Below are 22507 nucleotides of genomic sequence, written 5' to 3'. Positions count from 1 at the left end.
AATACTTCACAGGCTCTAGGGAGGATCAAGAGAGATGGCATCGGAGCTCCGCATGCCTGCTGGCCGTCATTCCCGAGAAGGGTTCTTCCGGAAGTTTCTGCTTGAGCATACTGTACGGGACATTCTTGTTGGACTACTAACTCTATCTGGGAGGACCTTAGAGGGATCGCACCGTGCCCTGCGCAGTTAGCGCACCAAGAGAAAGCATTCAGGAAGTCTCCCCCGTGCCGCTCCGCCCCTGCCCCTGCCCCTGTTTCTATCTCCGCCCCGCCCCCGCCCCCGCCCCCGCCCCTGCCCCTGTCTCAATCTCCGCCCCGCCCCGCCCTGCCCGCACGAGAGCTAAAGATAACGCGCAGGCGCAAAAGCCCGCCCCTCCATGCGTCCTCCTACGCCTTACAGCCCACACCTTCATTCGGGACGTCGTAGTTCTACGTCGCGCTGAAGGGCTTCTTCCGGTTCCGGTCTCTCACATTTCTCTTTCCTCCGGTCCTTCCACTAAGATGGCGTCCCGTAAAGAAGGTACCGGCGCTGGCCCCACCAGTTCTACTTCTACAACCGGCGTGGCTTCCGGCAAAGGAAAAGGCAAAGGCAGCTCGGGAGATTCGGCTGTGAAGCAAGTACAGATCGATGGACTGGTGAGTGCGGAGCCCTCCGGACGCACGTGGGCGGGCGCTTTTCCCGGCGCTCCTCACGCCCAGCCCCGAACCCTGCGTTCGGCTCGTATCATTGTCTGCCTTTTGCTCCCCGGGGCTCCTGGAGGGAGGCGAGAGTGGTGCGGTTCTTGTCTCTACTCTTCCGTTTCTCTGGGGGCGCGTCCAGGCTGTGTCTCTGATGTTTTTGGGGAAGAGCTGGAGAGTTGGAGCTTGGTAGGCAGAAAAAAGGGCCAACTTTGGGGCTTGACCTTTTAAAAATAAATTTTTAAAGATACCTTTGTTTTTATGTAGCTGTGTATTTCCTTCTTCTCCCCTGCCCCCTCCTCAGAGTCATCCTAAGTAATAAAGAATTTTTATTGAGGGACGAAAATTTACACCCAACATCCAAAATCTGACAAAATAAGCCATTTTCACTCCTAGGGACTCTTCTCTCCTTAGACTCCCCTTTTTAAGAAAGGTGAGAAAGAGGGAGCTTTTCAAGTCGTCTTTAGTGCCAGGTTTGTTTTTCTTAATTTTGCCATATCAGCTTTCTATCGTCTTGGTGGATCTTTTCCATTCACATTGGTATAGCCATTATGTCCACCCTTCCTCCTTCATTGTGCTTATTTTTTTTGCATCCAAGTTGTCTCATTCATCAGCCAAAAAATCTATGTCAAAGGGGAAAAACTTGCGAAAATTAAAATTGAGTATGCTGAATTGGGTTTTCCCCCCCAACAAACATTGCTTTTGATTCTGTCTTTTTTTAAAAATTGATGTAACTTACACATAGATTTCATTTGTGAAGTGCCTTACACATATTCAGTTATTAAGTATTTATTGGTAATGAGAGTAGTTCCAAATAATTATTTACAGTGCACCAAACCATATGGTGAAGAAAAAGAAAAATTGGATTTGATAGACTATTTTCTTTAATGTTCTCAAGCATATGATCTTTTAATTTTTCTTGGAATTTTTTTGTTGTTGTTTTGGCTTGATTCATTACATATGACAGTAGTTTATATTTGTATGACATAACATTTTATAAAACACTAACATATACAATCTTAGTGGCAACATTTAACTCTCCTTTAGATTAAAGGAGTAAGTGTTGTTCTTTCGGTCTTATAGTGAAATGAATAAACTAATACTCAAAAAGGTAGTGATTTGCTGGATGTCCTAGAGTTACCAAATAAGAGATTTGAATCTAGAAGCAAAGTTTTCTCACCAACAGGTATTTCCATTCCTTAACGTACTTAGATTTGTAGAGTTAGCTAGAAAGTGTTTTTAGCCATCTAGTGTAGCTCCATACTTTTATAGAAGATGCAGCTGATGTCTGGAAGGGGAAGTGACTTGCTGAAGATCAATCTATAAGCATTTGTTAAAGCCTGCTGTGTGCCACAGCCAGCAGCTGTGGTAGTTGTTGGGAATATAAAGAATGATGAAAAGAGTCTTTGCTCCTCTTTTCCTGTATGACCTTATATCTCCAAGTCTTATATCTCTAACAGCCTATTAGAAACTCAAACTGGGTCCAGTTGACAACTTAAATTCAACATGTCCAAAACCAAACTCATACTTCCTCCTCCCCACCTTTCCTCAAATCAAGAAACTCCAGTGTCTTCTTTGATTTCCAGGATCAAATGGAAAATCCTTTGGTTTGGCATTCAAATCTCTTCATAAGCCTGGCCTCTCTTTACTTTCCCAGTCTTCTCGTACCTTACTTACTCCTACATGCGCTGAAATTCTGTGATACTGACTTGCTTGCCACTCCTCAAACATGACATTCTCAGCTCTGGGCATTTTCACTGATCTTCTCATCTCTCCCTCTTGGATTCCTTCTGAGTCTTGCTTAAATCCTGCCCTTTATAAGAAGAGAGGCCTTTCCCAGTCCCCCTTAATGTTACATGCCATTACTCAGCCATTCCTCAACTGATGGACATCTCAAATTCCAGTTCCTTGTCATCATTAAAAGGGCTGCCACAAACATTTTTGCACTTGTGGGTCCTTTTTTATGATCCCTTTAAAATACAGATCAGTAATGACATTGCTGCGTCAAAGGATTTGTACAGTTGGATAGCCCTTTGGGCATAATTACAAATTGCTCTCTAGAATGGTTGGATCATTTCACAACTGCACCAACAATGCATTAGTGTCCCAGTTTTCCCACATCTCCTTTGACATTTATCATTTTCTGTTCCTATCATCTTAGCTGATCTGAGAGGGTGAAGTGATGTCTCAAAACTTGTCTTAGTCTGATAATGAACAGTTTTATAGCCCTATGAGCATAATTCCAAATTGCTTTGTAGAATGATTGGATCAGTTCACAACTCTCTTCTCCAACATTTATCATCATTTTTCTTTTCTATCATATTAGTCAATCTGATAGATGTAAGGTTGTACCTCAGAATTTTAAAATTTGTATTTCTCTGATCAGTAGTGTTTTAGAGCATTTTCCTAATATGACTTTATATCTCCTTAATTTCTTCATCTGAAAACTGCCTTTTCATATTCTTTAACTATTCATCAATTGGGGAATGACTTCAGTTCTTTAAATATTTTTGAAGTGAAACTTTTATTAGAAACACTGTCTATAAACATTATTTCCTAGCTTTCTGCTTTCCTTTTAATCTTGTTGCATTGTCTTTATTTGTACAAAACCTTTTAAATGTGATGTAATCTAATTATCCATCTTGTATTTCATAAATTTTTTTTTTAAATAACTTTTTATTGACAGAACCCATGGCAGGGTAATTTTTTACATTATCCCTTGCACTCACTTGTGTTGTGATTTTTCCCCTCCCTTCCTCCACTCCATCACCCAGATGGCAAGCAGTCCTATACATGTTAAATAGGTTACAGTAGATCTTGGATACAATATATGTGTACAGAACCAAACAGTTCTCTTGTTGCTCAGGGAGAATTGGATTTAGAAGGTATAAATAACCCGGGAAGAAGAACAAAAATGGAAGCAGTTTACATTCATTTCCTAGTTGAACCCTAATATTTATAATGGCAAATTGAGTTTTCTTTCCATCATGTCATTCTGAGTATGTGAGAGTATATATATTGCAGTGATAGAGGTGGTCTATCATGGAATAAGAAGTATTTATTAGATGCTTTCATTGTGCTAAGACTGCAAAGGCCAAACAGAACATTCATATTTGACCCTTTGAAGTTTATTTACTAATAGTGGGAATAGGGGCATCTTATTACAGTTGGGAATAAATTATAGGCTAAAGAGAAATGGATAAAAAAGTTTTTGTAAATATTCATCCATTTCACTTATCTGATTTATTGGCATACAGGTGGGCAAAATAGCTTCTAATTATTGTTTTAATTTCCTCTTTATTGGTGGTGAATTCATTTCATTTTTGATACTGATAATTTGGTTTTTTTTTTTAATAAAATTAATCAAAGATTTATATATTTTGTAGATTTTTTTTCATGAAACCAGCTCTTAGTTTTAAGTATTAGTTAAATAGTTTTGTGAATTTTTATTTTATTAGTCTCTCCTTTGATTTTTGGAATTTCTAATTTGATGCACTATTGGAGATTTTAAATTTGTTCTTCTAGCTTTTTTAGTTACATGCTCAATTATTCATTGATCAGTTTCACTGCTTTATTTTATATAAGCATTTAGAAATATAAAGTTTCCCCTAAGAACTGCTTTGAGTGTATCCCATAAGTTTGTTGCCTCATTATTGTCATTCATTTGGATAAAATTATTGTTTTTATGATTTATTCTTTGGCTTATTTTTTAGAATTGGATTGTTTAGTTTCCATTTCCAGTCTACCTTCCCATGGCACTTTATTGCATGATTTGAAAAAAATGCATTTAATATTTCTGTCTTTCTGCCTTTGGTGATGAGGTTTTTTTCCCCTTAATATATGGTCAGTTTTTATGTGGGTACTATGTACTGCTGAGAAAAAGATATATTCCTCTTTATCTCCATTCAGTTTTCTCGAGAGGTCTATCATAGCTAACTTTTCTAAAATTCTGTTCTCCTTAATGTGTAGTTAGATATCTTGCTTATTTTGTGATTAGATTTATCTAATTCTGACAGGGTCCAAGTTGAGGTCTCCTATGAAAATGACTGCTACAAACATTTTTGCACATGAGTCCTTTTCCCTCTTTTATGATCTCTTTGGGCTACAGATCCAGTGAAGGCACTGCTGGATCAAGGGGTATGCAGTTTTTTATTCCTTTGGCCATTCAACTAGCATTTATTAAAGTGCTTACTGTGTACCAAGCACTATGCTTAACACTGATGATGCAAAGGCAAAAAAATGTCTTTTCCTCCAAAAAGCTCAAAATCTTATGGGGGAAGACAGATTGCAAAAACTAGTTTACTAACAATATCCATACATGATAAATTGGTGTAATCTCAGAGGAATGCATTAAAGTTAAGTAGGATTGGGAATGCTTCCTGCAGAAGGTAGGACTTTAGTTAAGATAGAGAGAATAGATCCAATAACCACTACAGGATACAAAGTAAGTACCATTTACTTTGCACTAAGGTTTTGCACTAAGACTTTGGGATACTTCCATGACCATATTTGATAGCAAAATGCAAACATTTCTTTTTATTATTTAAATTAAAACTTTTTATTTACAAAACATATGCATGAGTAATTTTTCAACATTGACCCTTGCAAAACCTTCTATTCCAAATTTTCCCCTCCTTCCCCTCCCCTAGATGGCAGGTAGTCCAATAATACATGTTAAATATGTTAAAATATATATGTTAAATCCAATATATGTGTACATATTTATAGTTATCTTGCTGCACACGAAAAATTTGGTCAAAAAAGGAAAAGAAAAAAAAAAACCTGAGAAAGAAAACAAAATCCAAGCAAACAACAACAAAGTGAAAATGCTATATTGTGGTCCACACTCAGTTCCCACAGTCCTCTCTATGGGTGTAGACGGCTCTCTTCATTACTGAATAGTTGGAACTGGTCTGAATCATCTCATTGTTGAAGATGGCCACATCCATCAGAATTTTGTTGTTGCCATGTCTAATGATCTCCTAGTTCTGCTCATTTCACTTAGCATCAGTTCATGTAAGTCTCTCCAGGCCTCTCTGAAATCATCCTGTTGGTCGTTTCTTACAGAACAATAATATTCCATAACATTCATATACCATAATTTATTTAGCCATTCTCCAATTGATGGGTATCCACTCAGTTTCCAGTTTCTTGCCACTATAAAAAGGCTGCCACAAACATTTTTGCACATATGGGTCCCTTTCCTTCCTTTAAGATCTCTTTTGGATATGATCCCAGTAGAAACACTGCTGGGTCAAAGGGTATACATAGTTTGATAACTTTGAGCAAAAGATTGCAGTAGTTGGAATATCTAAATTATAATAGTATTTTTTATTGGTTGTGAGGATCACAGCATGGAATAAATTTTAAATGAGTAATAACATCTTTATAGAAATTCCTGAGCCTGAACAATAGTTGTATTTTGAAGTGAAATAGGTTTTTATTTTAAATTAGTTATTAAATTAGACTTTGAATAGTTAAGTGATTGCCCCTTAAAGTCATAGTATCCTGCAATTAATTGAAATTTTTTCTGCTTACCTCTGTGCCAACAATTCACCTATTTTTCAATCATTCAGTCCTGCCTGATTCTTCATGACCTCTATGAATCATATATAATATGTTGGGCTCTTTTGTCCTTTAGTATTTTTGGAGGTCTGTCCAAGTTCATGTTTATTTCCAAGATTCTGTTTTATTCTCTGTTGTCTGCTTCTCCTTTTGCCTTCCGAATTCAGTCTTTTCCAGTGAGTCCTGTCTTATTATATAGCAAAAATATTTAAGCCTCAATATATGACCTTTCAAATACTGAAATAGCCTGAATTAATTTTAAGTATTGACAGATTTCATCTCCATGATATTTGAGGTACTCTCAAAAGTTTTCTCTAGCACCATAATTCAAAAGCATCAATTCTGTGGTGCTCAGTTTTCCTCATAGCCCATTTCTCACAGCCACTTATTATTACTAGAAGAAATTATAGCTTTGTTGGCAAGGTGATAATGTCTGCTTTTTACTGTCCAGATTTGCCATAGCTTTCGTTCCAAAGAGCAAGGATCTTTTAATTTCATGGCTGTAGTTGTCATCTACAGTGATCTTTAAATTCAAGAGTATAAGATCTGAAACTGTTTTCATTTTTTTTTTCTCCCTCTTATTTTCCAGGAAATGATAGGACAAAGATGTCATGATCTTAGTTTTTTTTAATATTAAGCTTCTAGCCAGCTTTTACATTCTCTTTCATCTTTATCAAGAGGCTTCTTAATTTCCTCTTCACTTTTTGTCACCACGTATCATAAGCATATCTGAGATTGTTGATATTTCTCCCTGCAATCTTAATTCTGGTTTTTAATTTGTCCAGCCTGGCATTTTGCATGATGTATTCTGCATATAAATTAAGCAAATGAGGTGACAATATTGTTGTTCACTTACCCAATTTTTTAAAACAGCTTTTTATTTACATTATATATGCATGGGTAATTTTTCAGCATTGATGATTGCAAAACCTTTTGTTCCAATTTTTCCCCTCCATCCCTCCACCACCTCCCCCAGATGGCAGACCAATACATGTTAAATATGTTAAAGTATATGTTAAAGACAATATAGGTATACATATCCATACAGTTATTTTGCTGCACAAGAAAAATTGGACTTTGAAATAATGTACAATTAACCTGTGAAGGAAATAAAAAATGCAGGCGGACAAAAATAGAGGGATTGGGAATTCTATGTAGTGGTTCACACTCATTTCCCAGAGTTCTTTCGGTGGGTGTAGCTGGTTCTATAAATTACTGAACAATTGGAACCGATTTGGTGTATCTCCTTGTTGAACACTTTCAGTTGTTCCCATGTTTGAGTCTTAACAACTGTTTCTTGACCCACATACAGGTTCTCCAGGAGACAAGTTAAAGAGGATCTGATCCTCCCATCTTTTTGAGGACTTGCTGTGATTATTTGTGATCTGCACAAGCAGAACCTTTAGTATAGTTAATAAGGCAGAAGTAAATTGTTTTTCTTGAACTCCTCCATAATCCAATAGATGTTAGCATTGTGGTCTCTTGTTCTTCTAATACAAAAACCAGCTTATACTTGTGGTAATTCTTGGTTCACATATTGTTGAAGCCTAGCTTGCAGAATTTTACGCATAGCTTTTCCTGTATATGAAATGAGTGGAGCTTTGATAGTTTGAATATTCTTTGGCATTGCCCTTTCTTAGGATTGGCATGTAAATTGATATTTTCCAATCTAGTAACTACCCTGTTGAATTTTCCAAATTTGACTGCATATTCAGTGCATCATCTTATAGGACTTTAAACAGGTTAGTTGGTATTAAAGAAGAAAGCAAATGTCTTCTTCATAAATATAGAAAACCTATTTGGCATTGATTTCAAGAATCATAGATAACTGATAGTCTGGAAAAATGGTGTGGTACTTTGAACATAATGCCTGGTAGGAAAGTTGTGTTTTGATTCAGTTTTTGGCAAACTGAGTCACTTAGCATTGTGGTTAGAAATCAAATCAGAAATAGCTATCTAGCTAGATATAAGTATATATCTATATCTCTTTATATTGGTTGTGTTAAAAAAAAATATTGGAAAACAGTTGCTTTCTGGAGAAGTTCTGAAAGTTACCTGTGTTAACCTGTGTTAAAATTATAAATCAAGAACTGTAAACAAAATTTTCATTTTAATTAGAAATCAAGAATGAGTTTTAATGAAAGAGAAAACAAAGAGTAATTTGTGTTGTTAAATTCTGATAATAACAGAGCCTTAGGCATTCGAGTAAAATGAACTATTGTAGATTACCAAAGTAGAAACAGTAATAAAATATGAGAAGAAGTTTAAATATACCTGGCATAAATAATATTGTTAGTAACTTCTGTATCTTATATATGATAATATTTGTGTTTGGGAATTTTTGATTTTCCAGCCTTATTTGGGACTCAGATATTATTTCTGCAGTCTTGTAATATTAACCTCACCTGAAGAAAAGCTGATACATGGAAAATTGTTAACTTTTCTTAGATTAGAAGTAAGAAAAAGAATTGGCAACATGTAAATCTTCCCCCTAGATCTTGGGAATCCTTTAAATGTAGTTTATCTATTGAGTTTCTTTGACAAAGTTTGTTGAGGATGTGTGAAATTATGAATTGGTTTGTACAATTTTTATGAAATTGAAAGAAGGATAGAATTATGTCTCTATTTTCTCTTTAACTTTTATAAAATGTATTAGATTTTAATATGGAAGAAACTTGTAAGAAGCTTCATGATTGTTCAACTTTTCTTTGAGGCCTGACTTTGTGTGCTTGACCATAATGATAAAAACCTAGGTTTTTACTTTCACAATTTCTTCTTTGTGACAATATTTGGCTACACTTACCCACTACATGAATTTAGAGAGAGATTGAAATGATTCATTAAAAACAACAGGATGCAGAGATGGGTGAGGATTTCAAGCTTGGGAGACTGAAAGTGCCAGAAGCCCAGAGAGTGGCATACCTTGTTTCTGAAATGGCAAGAAGGCCCATGTCAGGATCACAGAGCAGAAGTTAGGTGTGAGAAGACTGGAAAGGTAGGAAAGGTCCCAGTTATGAAGGGTTTATAATATATATATATATTTTTTTTTTAATAACTTTTTATTGACAGAACCCATGCCAGTGTAATTTTTTTTTTACAACATTATCCCTTGTACTTCTGTCCCGATTTTTCCCCTCCCTCCCTCCACCCCCTCCCCCAGATGGCAAGCAGTCCTATACATGTTAAATAGATTACAATAGATCTTGGATACAATATATGTGGGCAGAACTGAACAGTTCTCTTGTTGCCCAGGGAGAATTGGATTTAGAAGGTATAAATAACCTGGGAAGAAAAACAAAAATGCAAGCAGTTTACATTCATTTCCTAGTGTTCTTTTTTTGGGTGTAGCTGCTTCTGTCCATCCTTGATCAATTGAAACTGAATTAGATCTTCTCTTTGTCTAAGAAATTCAACATCAGAATACATCCTCATACAGTATCGTTGTTGAGGTATATAATGATCTCCTGTTTCTGCTCATTTTACTCAGCATCAGTTCACGTAAGTCTCGCCAATCCTCTCTGTATTCATCCTGCTGGTCATTTCTTACAGAACAATAATATTCCATAACATTCATATACCACAATTTACTCAACCATTCTCCAATTGATGGGCATCCACTCATTTTCCAGCTTCTAGCCACTACAAACAGGGCTGCCACAAACATTTTGGCACATAGAGATCCTTTTCCCTTCTTGACTATCTCTTTGGGATATAAGCCCAGTAGAAACACTGCTGGATCAAAGGGTATGCACAGTTTGATAACTTTTTGGGCATAGTTCCAAATTGCTCTCCAGAATGGCTGGATGTGTTCACAATTCCACCAACAACCTATCAGTGTCCCTGTTTTCCTACATCCCCTCCAACATTCCAAGTTTTCTTTCCCTGTCATTCTAGCCAATCTGACAGGTATGTAGTGGTATCTCAGAGTTGTCTTAATTTGCATTTCTCTGATCAATAGTGATTTGGAACACTCATATGAGTGGTAATAGTTTCAATCTCATCATCTGAAAATTGTCTGTTCATATCCTTTGACCATTTATCAATTGGAGAATGGCTTGATTTCTTATAAATTAGAGTCAATTCTCCATATATTTTGGAAATGAGGTCTTTATCAGAACCTTTGACTGTAAAAATGTTTTCCCAGTTTATTGTTTCCCTTCTAATCTTGCCTGCATTAGTTTTGTTTGTACAAAAACTTTTCAATATGATATAATCAGAAATTTCTATTTTGTAGTCAATAGTGATCTCTAGTTCTTCTTTGGTCATAAATTCCTTCCTCTTCCACAGGTCTGAGAGGTAAACTATCCTATGCTCTTCCAGTTTATTTATAAGCTCATTCTTTATGCTGAGGTCATGAACCCATTTTGACCTTATCTTGGTGTACAGTGTTAAGTGTGGGTCAATGCCTAGTTTTTGCCATACTAATTTCCAATTTTCCCAGCAATTTTTGTCAAATAATGCATTCTTATCCCCAAAACTGGGGTCTTTGGGTTTGTCAAACACTAGATAATTAAAGTTATTGGATGTTTTGTCCTTTGAACCTAACCTATTCCATTGATCAACTAGTTTATTTCTTAGCCAATACCAGATGGTTTTATTAACCACTGCTTTATAATATTATATTAGAACTGGTACAGCTAACCACCTTCATTTGATTTTTTTTCATGAGTTCCCTTGAAATTCTTGACCTTTTGTTTTTCCATATGAACTTTGTTGTTATTTTTTTAGGTCATCAAAATAGTTTTTTTGGAGTCTGGTATAGCGCTAAATAAATAGATTAGTTTAGGTAGTATTGTCATTTTTATTATATTTGCTCGCCCAATCCAAGAGCATTTAATATTTTTCAAGTTGGTTAGATCAGACTTAATTTGTGTGGAAAGTGTTTTGTAATTTTGCTCATAAAGTTTCTGATTTTCCCTTGGCAGATAGATTCCTAAATATTTTATACAATCAGTAGTTACTTTAAAGTGAATTTCTCTTTGTAACTCTAACTGTTGGGTTTTGTTAGTGGTGTATAAGAATGCTGATGACTTATGTGAGTTTATTTTGTATCCAGTAACTTTGCTAAAGGTGTGGATTGTTTCTAATAACTTTTTAGTAGAATCTCTGGGGTTCTCTAAGTATACCATCATATTATCAGCAAAGAGTGATAATTTGGTTTCCTCATTGCCTATTCTTATTTCTTTAATCTCTTTTTCAACTCTTATTGCCAAAGCTAGCATTTCTAATACAATATTAAATAGTAGGTCTCAGTTATGAAGTGTTTATAATATTAACAAAACGTTTTATATTTGTTCTTGGAGATAATGGCCACTGGAATTTATTGAATATTTTTGTGTGGGGGGGTGTATATGTCTTGGCTAGACCTGGACTTTAGGAAGATTACTTGGTTAGCTGAATGGAGGATGTATCAGTTTGGGGAGACTTTTGGCAGGTAGACCAATTAGCAGACTTTTGTAGTATTCCAGGCATGAGGTAATGGGGGCCTGTACTAGGTTGGTGCCAGTGTCAGAGGAGAGCATGGAGCATATGCAAGATAAAACTTGACAGCAGATTGGATGTGAAACTGAGGCTGATGACTCAGGTTGTGATCCTGAGTGACTGAGAGAAGAGAGATATCTTGAGTTAAATAAGAATTAAGAAGACAGAAGCATTTGTGTGTGTAGGAAGATAATGAAATGAATTGGATATTTTGAGTTTAAGATGTTTATGAAACATCTATTTTGACATGTTCAGTAGACAGCTGCACTTATGAGATTGGTGGTCAGGAGAGAGCTTAGAGATGGATAAGCAGATTTGAGAATCATCATTATAGAGCAAAATGATGTTTTAATGACTTTTGTCAAACAAGATACCTCTTTTATACATATCAGAATCATGATGGTTCTTGGAGTGATGAAAAAAGAAATAATTTTATTTAGTGATCCTCTGATTATTAATATTCGGATAGGAAAAACACTAGGGAGGAAGCTGTTTTCATCCATCTTGGATGAAGTCCAACATATAGTCCATTTGGAAGAGTGATTTCCTATAGATGAGGTTCTCCAAATACTTCTCCTTAAGGACAGTATTGAGACAATTGCATTGAGCCTCAAAACATTGCAGACCCTCCCAAATGAGAGCCTACATATATCCACACCAGAGAAGTCATGTGGATAAAAGAATGCTTATTGAATGGACTATTATTTTCAGTTGAGTGCAAGCACATTGAAACATCTAGTGCAAAGAAATTGGAACATCAGAGTATTGTGAGTTAATATGTGTTTATTCAGAGCCTGCTTTGTGCTAGGCTCAGGACTCTTTACCTTGCTTGGATTGAGCCTGTGCATAGAAAGTGAGGTTGGCTCAGAACTGCTAAGCTGGAGGAGAGGAGGGAGATTGTGGAGTATCTATCATAACTCCCTGTTCTTCCTGAAACAAAGTCCCTTCTTTTTGTTATCATTGATTTAGATCTGGAAGAGATATAGATAGGAGGAGAAAACTGAGGCTCTGAGTGATTGATTTGCCAAGGGTCACAGAGTAAATTCTGAGGTCATGTTGAGCCCTTCTCATCATGCCTCCATATTGGCTGCTCCATCCACTGGGGCTACCCTGCCCAGACGGGTGGCTGGTATCTTGCTTGTCTTGCATCATGGAGATTATTGAATATATGAGAGCTGATGACATAACCAGATGAATTATATATAGAGGAAGAAGAGGGTCCTAGACAGAACTTTGAGGGACTGCTACAGTCAGCAGATGAGCTTAATGAAAATCTAGTAAGTGGGGGCAGCTAGATGGCTCAGAATTAAGTGCCTTTGTTGGGGACATGTATAGGAATAGTAGTATAAAGGACCTTTAAATTGATGAAAAGAAATGAATTGGAGGTGTTAGGTTATAAAATAATGACTGCATTTCATGAACAGATACTTTTTCCCCCTCAAAATAGCAAGTTTTTTTCTTTTGAGCTGTCTCTAAATTTGATGTTTAATAATCAAATAATTATTTGATAGTATATGGCATATTTTTACACTTAAAGTAGTTTTCCCCGTTGAATTTCCTGTGGTTACTTCATTTAACTTAATTTTAGACCATTGATAATACTGAATATTTTCATTAGGCTGAAATATATTACAGGGATTATGTTGATTAAGTGTAGGGAAGCATTATTACATATTACAATATGTGTCAGAAACAAAATGAATTTTGTCTTTTTGAAAACTTTCATATCACAACTTTTTGTAGTTCTGATTTAAATCCTATTTTTTACTTGACTTAGCTATTTATGAAATGGAACCATTGTCCCAAGTGAGCTGTAGAATGTGTTTTATTTAAGACTAATACAGCCCTCTATTTTTCAATTTTATATTCTGGCAATAACTACTTTCTTTTTTCAATGTTAGAAAAATGATCTAAGTTTACTCAAACAAGAAATCTGCCAAGGTGACAGGTCAGTCATTACAAAAAACCAGAATTAAATGAAAGTCCAAATATTGCCTTTAAGTGTATGCTAGGATAAGATTTTGTGTCATTTCCATTTCTTTAAAAAAAAACAAACTGATCTGAGATAATAGCTTTTCTGAGATTGATTGGTATAAGATTTGGGTTGTGGGTCTTTACCTCCCAGAATTTCTAAGATTGGTTTAAATATACCAAATAGAAGTTGTCCATCCTGTCCTGCTGACCTTTTTTCCTACTGGCTACTGGCTGTAAAATTATATTTTTGCCATTTTTCATTTTTTTTTTTTTTAAGAAATATTTTGAATGGATGTAGGGCTCATTCTCAATAAGTAACATTGGGGTGTCAGAGAAAAATTACATTTACAAAGATAGTTAAAAGCATAATAAGTGGGAGGGTCACCCTGATTTCAGAGTTTCTGAATATCTGGTCATCTTGAGATAATAGTTCAGGGTCATGCAGATCTTTCAGCAATTCAATTTTTAAAATGCCATTTTATTAAGTGCTTATTATATGCAAGATTCTGTACTAGACTCAGGGAATTACAAGACAAAAAATATGACCATTCCTGACTTCAAAGAGATAACAATCTACTTGTGGTTAGGGGTGATAGATCTGATTAAGTCCTTATTGTCAGAGATTCTTAGGTGTTTGGTATTCCACTGGAAATCTCCTGACATTGAACTCTGAATCTGGCCATCCAACCACTTCTAAGTTTATCTGATAATAGTATTATATCATCTAATCTTTCTCTCTCCATTTTCTTCGTTATGTCAAAAGTTTTGCTGAAATCTAGATGAACTCTATTCCCAGCATTCCTCTTAATCATTAGCTTATAGAAATCTCTCCATGTTTCTTTAAGTCCACTACACGCTTTTTTTTTTAATCACATTTAATTCAGGAATTCCCCAATCAATGAGCATGTGGGTTTTTGGTTTTTGATACTAGAAAGAATGCTATATATATTTTCTTATATATGGATTTTTCCTTTCTTTGAATTCCTTTATACTTTAGAAGTAAGATGGTTGGAGCAAGGATTAATTATTATGATCAGTTTAGTCATTTTTCTCACATAATTCCAAAATGTTTTGCAGAAATGTTGGACTGATTCACAGTATCATCAGCAGTGTATTAGTGTGTCATTTTCCTCATAGTCATTCCATCATTAGTTTTTTCCTCATTTTTTGTCATCCTACATGTGAGGTGAAAGGTATAGCATTCTTTCTTGATGGATTTTTATTATGAGGGATTTGAAATGAGTGGTTGGCAACTTCTAGATGATAATGTGTATTTGCATTTAATTTCTCTGCATGAATTTTGTAATTTTTGAATATTTCATTTTTTTTCTAATTCCATGTGTAAACAGCTTTTAACATTTACATTTTTAAAATTTCAAATTCTGTCCTTTCTTCCTTCCCTTATGTTCTCTCTGTTACAATAAACAATTTGATATAGGTTATACATATACAATCATGCAAACATTTCCGTACTAGTCATGTTGTGAAAGAAAATACTGACCAAAATAAAGTGAAAAATAGTATTTTTGTTCAGCATTCATACTTACATTATCATTTCTTTCTTGAGAGAGCATTTTTCATCATTGAGTCCTTTTGGATTGTCTTGGATCATTGTATTGCTGAAAATAGCTAAGCCATTCAGTCATAATTGTACAATATTGCTGTTACTGTGAACAGTGTTATCCTGCTTCTGTTAATTTCACTCAGCATCTATTCATTTAAGTCCAGTTTTTCTGAACGCATCCTGCTCATCATTTCTTAAAACACAATAGTATTCCATTACAATTGTATACCATAACTTAATGGGTATCCCCTTAATTTCCAATTCTTTGTCACCACTAAAAGAGCTACTATAAACATTTTTGTACAAGTAGGGCCTTTTTCTGGTTTTCTGTTAGTTTTGTTTTTTTGTTTTAATCTCTGAGGTATAGACTTAATACTAGCTTCGCTGGGTCAAAGGCATGCACAGATATATACCCCTATGAGCATAGTTGCAAATTGCTCTCCGTAAGGATCAGTTCATACTCTACCAATAATGCCTCAGTATCCCAATTTTCCCACATCTTCTTCAACATTTGTCATTATTTCTCCCTTCTATTTTAGCCAATCCAGTACTAGTTGTTAAATGATATCTCAGAGTTGTTTTGATTTATATTTCTCAGATCAATAGTAATTTAGAACATTTTTTCATATGATTAGGTAGCTTTGCTTTCTTCTGGAAACTGCTTGTACATATCTTTTGCCTATTTGTCAATTGGGCAGTGATTTGTATTCTTTAGTTTTCCTTATATTGGATAAATGAGGCCTTTATCAGAAATACTTGCTGTAAAATATTTTTTTCCCCAACTTCTTACCTTTTAATCTTGGCTACATTGGTTTTGTTTGTACAAAATCTAATATGATCAGAAATTTCCATTTTACAGCAATGATTCTCTCTGAGTTTAGTCATTTTTTTTTTTTTTTGCTTTATCGATAAATGTGACATATAAATTATTTTATGCTCCTCCAATATGGTTATGGGGTCACTTATAATGTCAAAGCCATGTACTCATTTTGACCTTATTGTGGCCTATGATGTGAAATATTCATCTATACCTCTCTGCTAGAGTGTTTTCCAGTTTTCTCAGCAGTTTTTGTTATTTTGTTCTGTGTCCAAGAAATGTGGATTTTGGGGTTTATTGTATACCTAATCTATTCTACTGATAAGCCTGTTCCAGATTGTTTTGATGACAACCCTTTTTGTAATATGGTTTGAGATCAGAATTGGGTAGGCCACCTTGCTTCACATTCAGCTTGTAATTCTTTAATGGAAATTTACTATTTGAACAGTAATATTCCATTACTTTAGTATACATAACTTATTAAGCCATTTCCCATCTGCTATCTAGTAATTTTCCAATTCTTTGCTACTACAAAAAGGACTGCTACAAACATTTTTGCACATTGGTCCTTTCTGCCTCTTTTATGATCTCTTTGAGAAACAGACCCAGTAGTGACACTGCTAGATCAAAGGCTATGCAAAGTTTTATAACCTTTTTGGCATAGTTCCAACTTACTCTCCAGAATGGTTGGATCATTTTACAACTCCTCCAGTAATGCATTAGTGTCCCAATTTTCCCATATCCCCTCCTAACATTTACCATTATCTTTTCTTGTCATCTTAGCCAACCTGAGAGCTTTGAGGTGGTACTTCCCGAATTGTTTTAATTTGCATTTCTCTACTTAGTAGTGATTTAAAGCATTTTTTCATTTATAGATGGCTTTAATTTTTTCATTTGAAAATTGTTTTGTTCATATCCTTTGGCCATTTATAAATTGGGGAATTACTGTATTAGAAATTTGACTTAGGTCCTTTATTTTAGAAACGAGGCCTTTATCATAAATGCTGGATGTAAAAATTGTTTCCTACCTTTCTCCTTTCCTTCTAATCTTGGCTGCATTGGTTTTGTTTGTGCAAAAATTTTTAAAATGTAATGCAAAAGTCATTTTACATTTTATAATGTTCTGTAGTTCATGGTTAACCATAAACTCCTCCCTTCTCCAGAGATCTGATAGGTAAATTATCTCTTGCTCTCCTAACTTTGCATTAAGTATCACCCTTGAGGTCTAAATCATGTACCTGGAAATTTGTTATTTGGAGACATTTTGGTATTTTAATCAACTTTGTTGATGCTTTAATTAAAAAAAAAATCCTTTTTTTTTTTTTTGCCTTTAAATTGTTATTTTTTTATAATTATCATATCTTGATAATTTTCTTCTTACCTCTTGGCTATTCTTGAGGAAGCCTCTAGAAATTGGCTTTACTTCCTGCTAATTTCTTTTAATTCTGTGGCAAATGGGTCTTTTTCCTGTTCCTTCAGTAAGTATGATCATATTGAATTGAAATGTCATATCTTTTTTATAGCTTCATCAATTGTTTTTTCTCTTCAGTATTAGCTTCTTATAGTTGTTTAACTTTGACGTTAATTTCAATTCTTTCTTAACATTAAAAATATACCTGGTTTTCTTCCAGTCAACATAAGAATGTTTCATTTTACCTGATAACCTGGAATATTCCTCCCTTTGACCATACAGTATATAGACTGTTGGACTTTGAGTTAGGAAGATCTGAATTCACATTGATTTCAGACACTTTTTGGCTGTATGATCTTGGGCAAATCACTTAACCTCTATTCACCTCAGCTTTCACATTTGTAAAAGGGGAACAATAACTGTGCCTATCTCCTAGAGTTGTTGTGAAGGTCAAATGAGATAATAATTGCAAAGCTCATTAGCAGTATGCCTACCTAAGATCTCTATAAAAATGAATTATTATTGTTGTTTTTAAGGGGGCAAAGGTTTGCTTTTTTTCTCACATAATAATAACTTACGTTCAAAGTTTACTGTGACTTTTCTTCCTTCACATGTCTGTGGTAAAGGTTAAATGTCATCCTGTAGTTGACAAACTGTTGAATTTCGAACCTCGAAGAAGACTAGTATGCATATTTTATTTACCTCAAGTGGATGCATTTGATTGTAGGCAAGGTATTTCATCTTTTTTACTTTCAGTTTTCTCAGTAATTAAAAAACAGTAATTGGTAAATAAACAGGGTTTCAAATATAATGGTCAAAGGGGATGATTTTTGTAAATCAAAACCTTGCGATTCACTCAAATAATCCCCCCAGTTTATTGGTGGAATAAATTAAAGAAAATTATTTAGTAACTTTCTATAATGTCTAGACTAGCTTTCTGGAGGGCCTTGGGAGCAGCCTTGGTCTCAGCAGAATAATCACCACGAGAATAGTCAGGAATAAAATCCAAAATCTTTATTGTCCACTTCACAGTCTGTATCTGTCATAGTCTGACCCAGTCTGCTTGCCTGCCCGCCTATCCTGCAGGACTGTCTTAATAAGCATTTCTAATAAGTACTCTATTCTGCCATTTGTCCTCAGTTTAAATACCCTATTACAATTACATCAATTCTAGAACTATTACATCACCATGCTAAGTACTAAGTATATGTAAACTAGATAACAATTCCACTGAGTTAATACCTTGTTTCAAGTGTACTTCTCCAAAGTTCTGCCCTCTACATCTGCTTTCTTTTGTTTTAGAACACAGATGGTCATGCCCTCCCTGACTTCTCAGGAAGGGAGATGAAAACACCAAATGGAAATGGGGAATCAAACTGGATATTGTTAGTGGGTTTCCTCTGGGTTGAAATTGAAACAGGTATACATAAATCCATCAGCATGGAAGGTATTAAGCAAGCACATAGTAATATATAGTAATATAACGTAATGTTCATAAGTCCTAGTAGTTGTCCAGAACCAATCTATTGTCCATTGCTTCACGTGTCAGGGAATCCAATGATTCCTGCAAGTTTTGAAGTCCTGCAATAATCTCATCATGTCTCAGAGAATCCAATGATTCCTGGGGGTTTTGAAATCCTGCATCAGTCTCAATAACAATTTTTTATGTTCATGAGGCAATTGCCATAACTGCTATTATGCTCTTTCAGTGGTGGGCACAGTCAGCGATAGAACCATCTGATATTTCTTGGGTCTTCTCTGTCTCTCTCCCATGAACAAAGAGAATATGGCTCATTGGCACCCATCTAATTCTTTCTCCATCTGTAGAGATACAAGCAAACCCTTTCCCCCCAAGCAGTTAACCTATGTGGTCCCTTCCATTCACCACTTTCTGGATCTCTACACATCACTTGGCAATTACATTGGAGCTGCTTGCACTGGACACTGCCTTTCTGGTGGGTTATAAAACCTATCTGCTGCAGCCAGTGCATCTTTATCAAAAATCAAGAAGTTAATTGTATAAAGAACTAAATTTAAAAGTTCTCTAGGGTTACCTGTGGCTCCCCCTTTCTTTTGTTTTTGTCTTGATGTCTGTTTCTCTTCTCTACTATTGCCTGTCCTTGAGGATTAAAAGGTATGTCAGTGGTGTGCAAAATCTGATACTGTGCACAAAAGTGTGCAAAATGTTTAGAAATATATGCAGGTCCATTATCTGTTTTTATTGCTTGTGGTCCTATTTTTTATGGAAATTCAAAGGCAGTCTTCTAACCATGTTGGTTTGAATTTCCATAAAAAATTGGACTTGGAAGTTCACTATGAGAGTGGACATACAAAATATAAATCTTATCTGGATGCCTTCTCACTCGCTCTTGAAATTCCTTAAAGAGCCGATATATATTGGAGGCTGCAAATTTTATTTGGGCTGTGGCACCTACTAAATGGGCCGAATCAGGTATTATATTTATATCTCCTGAATAATAAGTAAGAGCCAGCATGATTGCATACAATTCCTTCTGCTGAGTGGACTGAAAAGGAGTTCTGATTACTCTGTTTATAGTTAAATCATGAGAGTATACAGCACAAATGTTAGATTTGGATGCATCTGTAAAAGAGAGTTGGTCCTTTAAGAGGAACCTTAGAAATCCATCACCAATTATGTAATAGTCAGGTTATCTTTAATGGAGACCCATGTGTAAAATTTGGAACCGGGCTAATAAAATTTGCCATTCTGGGATGGTTTCACAGCATACATTAATTTGTGCATTGGTATAAAAGGTGTATATCTTGTCAGGTCTCATCCCAGATAATTGTACTGCTTGCTTAATGGCCTTTAATAAAATTCTAGTCACAAGCACTGGGTAAGGAGTAAGGTCTGGTTGTGCTAGGAAGTTCACCCACTATCACATTATGCCCTTGATGAAGTACTATTGTGGGTGCCTCTTGTGTAGCAAACTGATATTTCCAAGGGTTTTTGAGTCTCTTTCAACCACATTGGATAAAGCCAGTTCAACTTCTCTCAAAGCCTCTTGAGCTTTTTTTGTAAACTGGCATGGTGAGTTTAAAGCACTGTCTCGCCTTAAAATAATCATATAATGATTGCAATTGATAGGTAGTCAAGCCTAACACTGGTTGTATCCATTGGATATCTCCTATCAATTTTTGAAAGTCCTTTAAGGTATTTAGCGTCTCTGTTCTTAAGGACAGTTTTTGTATTGTAAGCACCTGAGTGTATACTTCATATCCTAAATATTGAAAAGAAGGATGTCTTTGAATTTTCTCTAGAGCTATATGCAATTTGTAGTTCTTTAGTGTTTCTATGGTCTTTTGTAGACATGCTTCAAACATTTGCTCCTTAGGTGCATACCCCAAGATATCATCCATATAATGTAACAACATAACTTGCAGCAACATACATGTGACACATAGTAGGGCTATTTTTCATTCCCTGTGCCAAAACTGTCCATTTATATCTTTTATAAGGCTCAGCTAAGTTAATGCTGGGCACTGAGAAGGCAAATCTTTTCATATCCTTTTTGTCCAGAGGGATAGAATAGAAACCATCTTTAATGTCTGTAACCCAAATAGGCCTTTCTCTAGGCAATTGAATAGGAAATGGAAGTCCAGGCTGAAGAGTTCTTATAGTTTCCATCTGTTCGTTTACTTTTCTTAAATCGGTCAACACCCTCCATTTTTGAGATTTTAAAATTGGTTAGAATCTCTCTCAGGACCCATGATTAATCACCAGAATTTATATGCGTTTCGCTTTTAGTTTTGCAGTTATGACATTCTGTATTCATTGAATGTTTTTTTTTTTTTTTTCTCTCAATTTTCTTTCCTTCTTTTTTGGCAAGAAATTGGGGGGAGGAGGATTAAGTGACTTGCTCAGAGTCACATAGCTAGTGTTAAGTGTCTGAGGCTGGATTTGAACTGCTGTCCTCCTGAATTCAAGGCTGGTGCTTTATCCACTGCCCCTTTTTTCATTGAATATGCATTGCTGTTCTTATAGGCTACTTAGTTGCATCTTTTCTTGTAAATGTCCTCAAGTTTCTTCAAGTTTTACATGTTTTTTTCTACATATTGTTATTGCTTAATTATAATATGCCCAGACATTCCTGAATTGGCATCCTTTGAATTTCAGGTCTGTTGATACTACGAAGATTACTCTTGTAAGCATTGTGTTTAAATATAAGACCATTCCTTCGGTTTGACTTTCTTGGGCTATTTGCCCAGCTTGGTCAAAGAATATGAACAACTTAATTACTTTTCCTGCATAATTGAAGTTTGTTTTCCAGAATTATTGAAATTATTGTACCACAATGAGTTAATTGTCTTCTCTTCCCATAGCCCTTTCACTGTTGACTGATTTTTATTTTATCATTGTCAGTTTGGTGTGAGCAGAAAATTCAGAGCTTTTTTTTTTTTTTTTTTTTTTCCATTTCTAATAGTGATCTGCAGCATTTGTTCATGTGTTAGCATGGATAGTTTGCAATTTTTCTTTTGAAAGCTATTTTGTCTTTTGGGAATGATGCTTAGTCTTATACAAAGCATCCCAAAAGTCTTAGTGCAATTTTAAGCATTAATGACTTAGATGGTTTAAGATTGTACTACTACTTAAGAAGCTTAAATAAGTTTTAATGACTTAAACTGACACTAAATATTTTAGGGAGAGCTATGTGGGTTTGTGCTAATTCCCTGCACATCTTACTTTTCCTCTAAAATATACAAAGATTTATATTGATATTAGCAATCTCATGATAATATATGTGCTTTGATCCCTTACTTCATTCTTTTCTTAACAATTGTTAATAGTTGTAATTTTTTTTTGGGGGGGGGGGGTTATGTGACTTCTACATAAGTAGCCTCTATTGCTACTGTATTGTGGTAGATTAATGTACAGATCTATTTTGTATTCTACCAATCTTTTCTTTTTTTTTTTTTTTATTATAGCTTTTTACTGACAAAACATATGCATGAGTAATTTTTCAACATTGACCTTTGCAAAAACTTCTGTTCCAACT

At 35.2% G+C, this 22507-nt stretch overlaps 1 protein-coding gene across 1 annotated transcript in view; it reads left to right on the top strand.

The window, feature by feature from the left end:
* The first annotated feature begins 457 nt into the window (after positions 1-457).
* EIF3H (eukaryotic translation initiation factor 3 subunit H) overlaps positions 458-22507 on the top strand; it is a 105202-nt gene continuing 83152 nt past the window's right edge. Inside the window, exon 1 of the mRNA XM_003760335.3 lies at positions 458-635. Coding sequence (XP_003760383.1) covers positions 501-635 — 135 coding nt within the window. The 5' untranslated portion in view covers positions 458-500. The remainder of the gene's footprint in view (positions 636-22507) is intronic.

The sequence above is a fragment of the Sarcophilus harrisii genome, chromosome 1 (genome assembly GCF_902635505.1).
Source record: "Sarcophilus harrisii chromosome 1, mSarHar1.11, whole genome shotgun sequence".
Classification (NCBI taxonomy): Eukaryota; Metazoa; Chordata; class Mammalia; order Dasyuromorphia; family Dasyuridae; genus Sarcophilus; species Sarcophilus harrisii.
The sequence above is the reverse complement of the archived record's forward strand: the minus strand, read 5'-3'. Positions and strand labels throughout refer to the sequence as shown.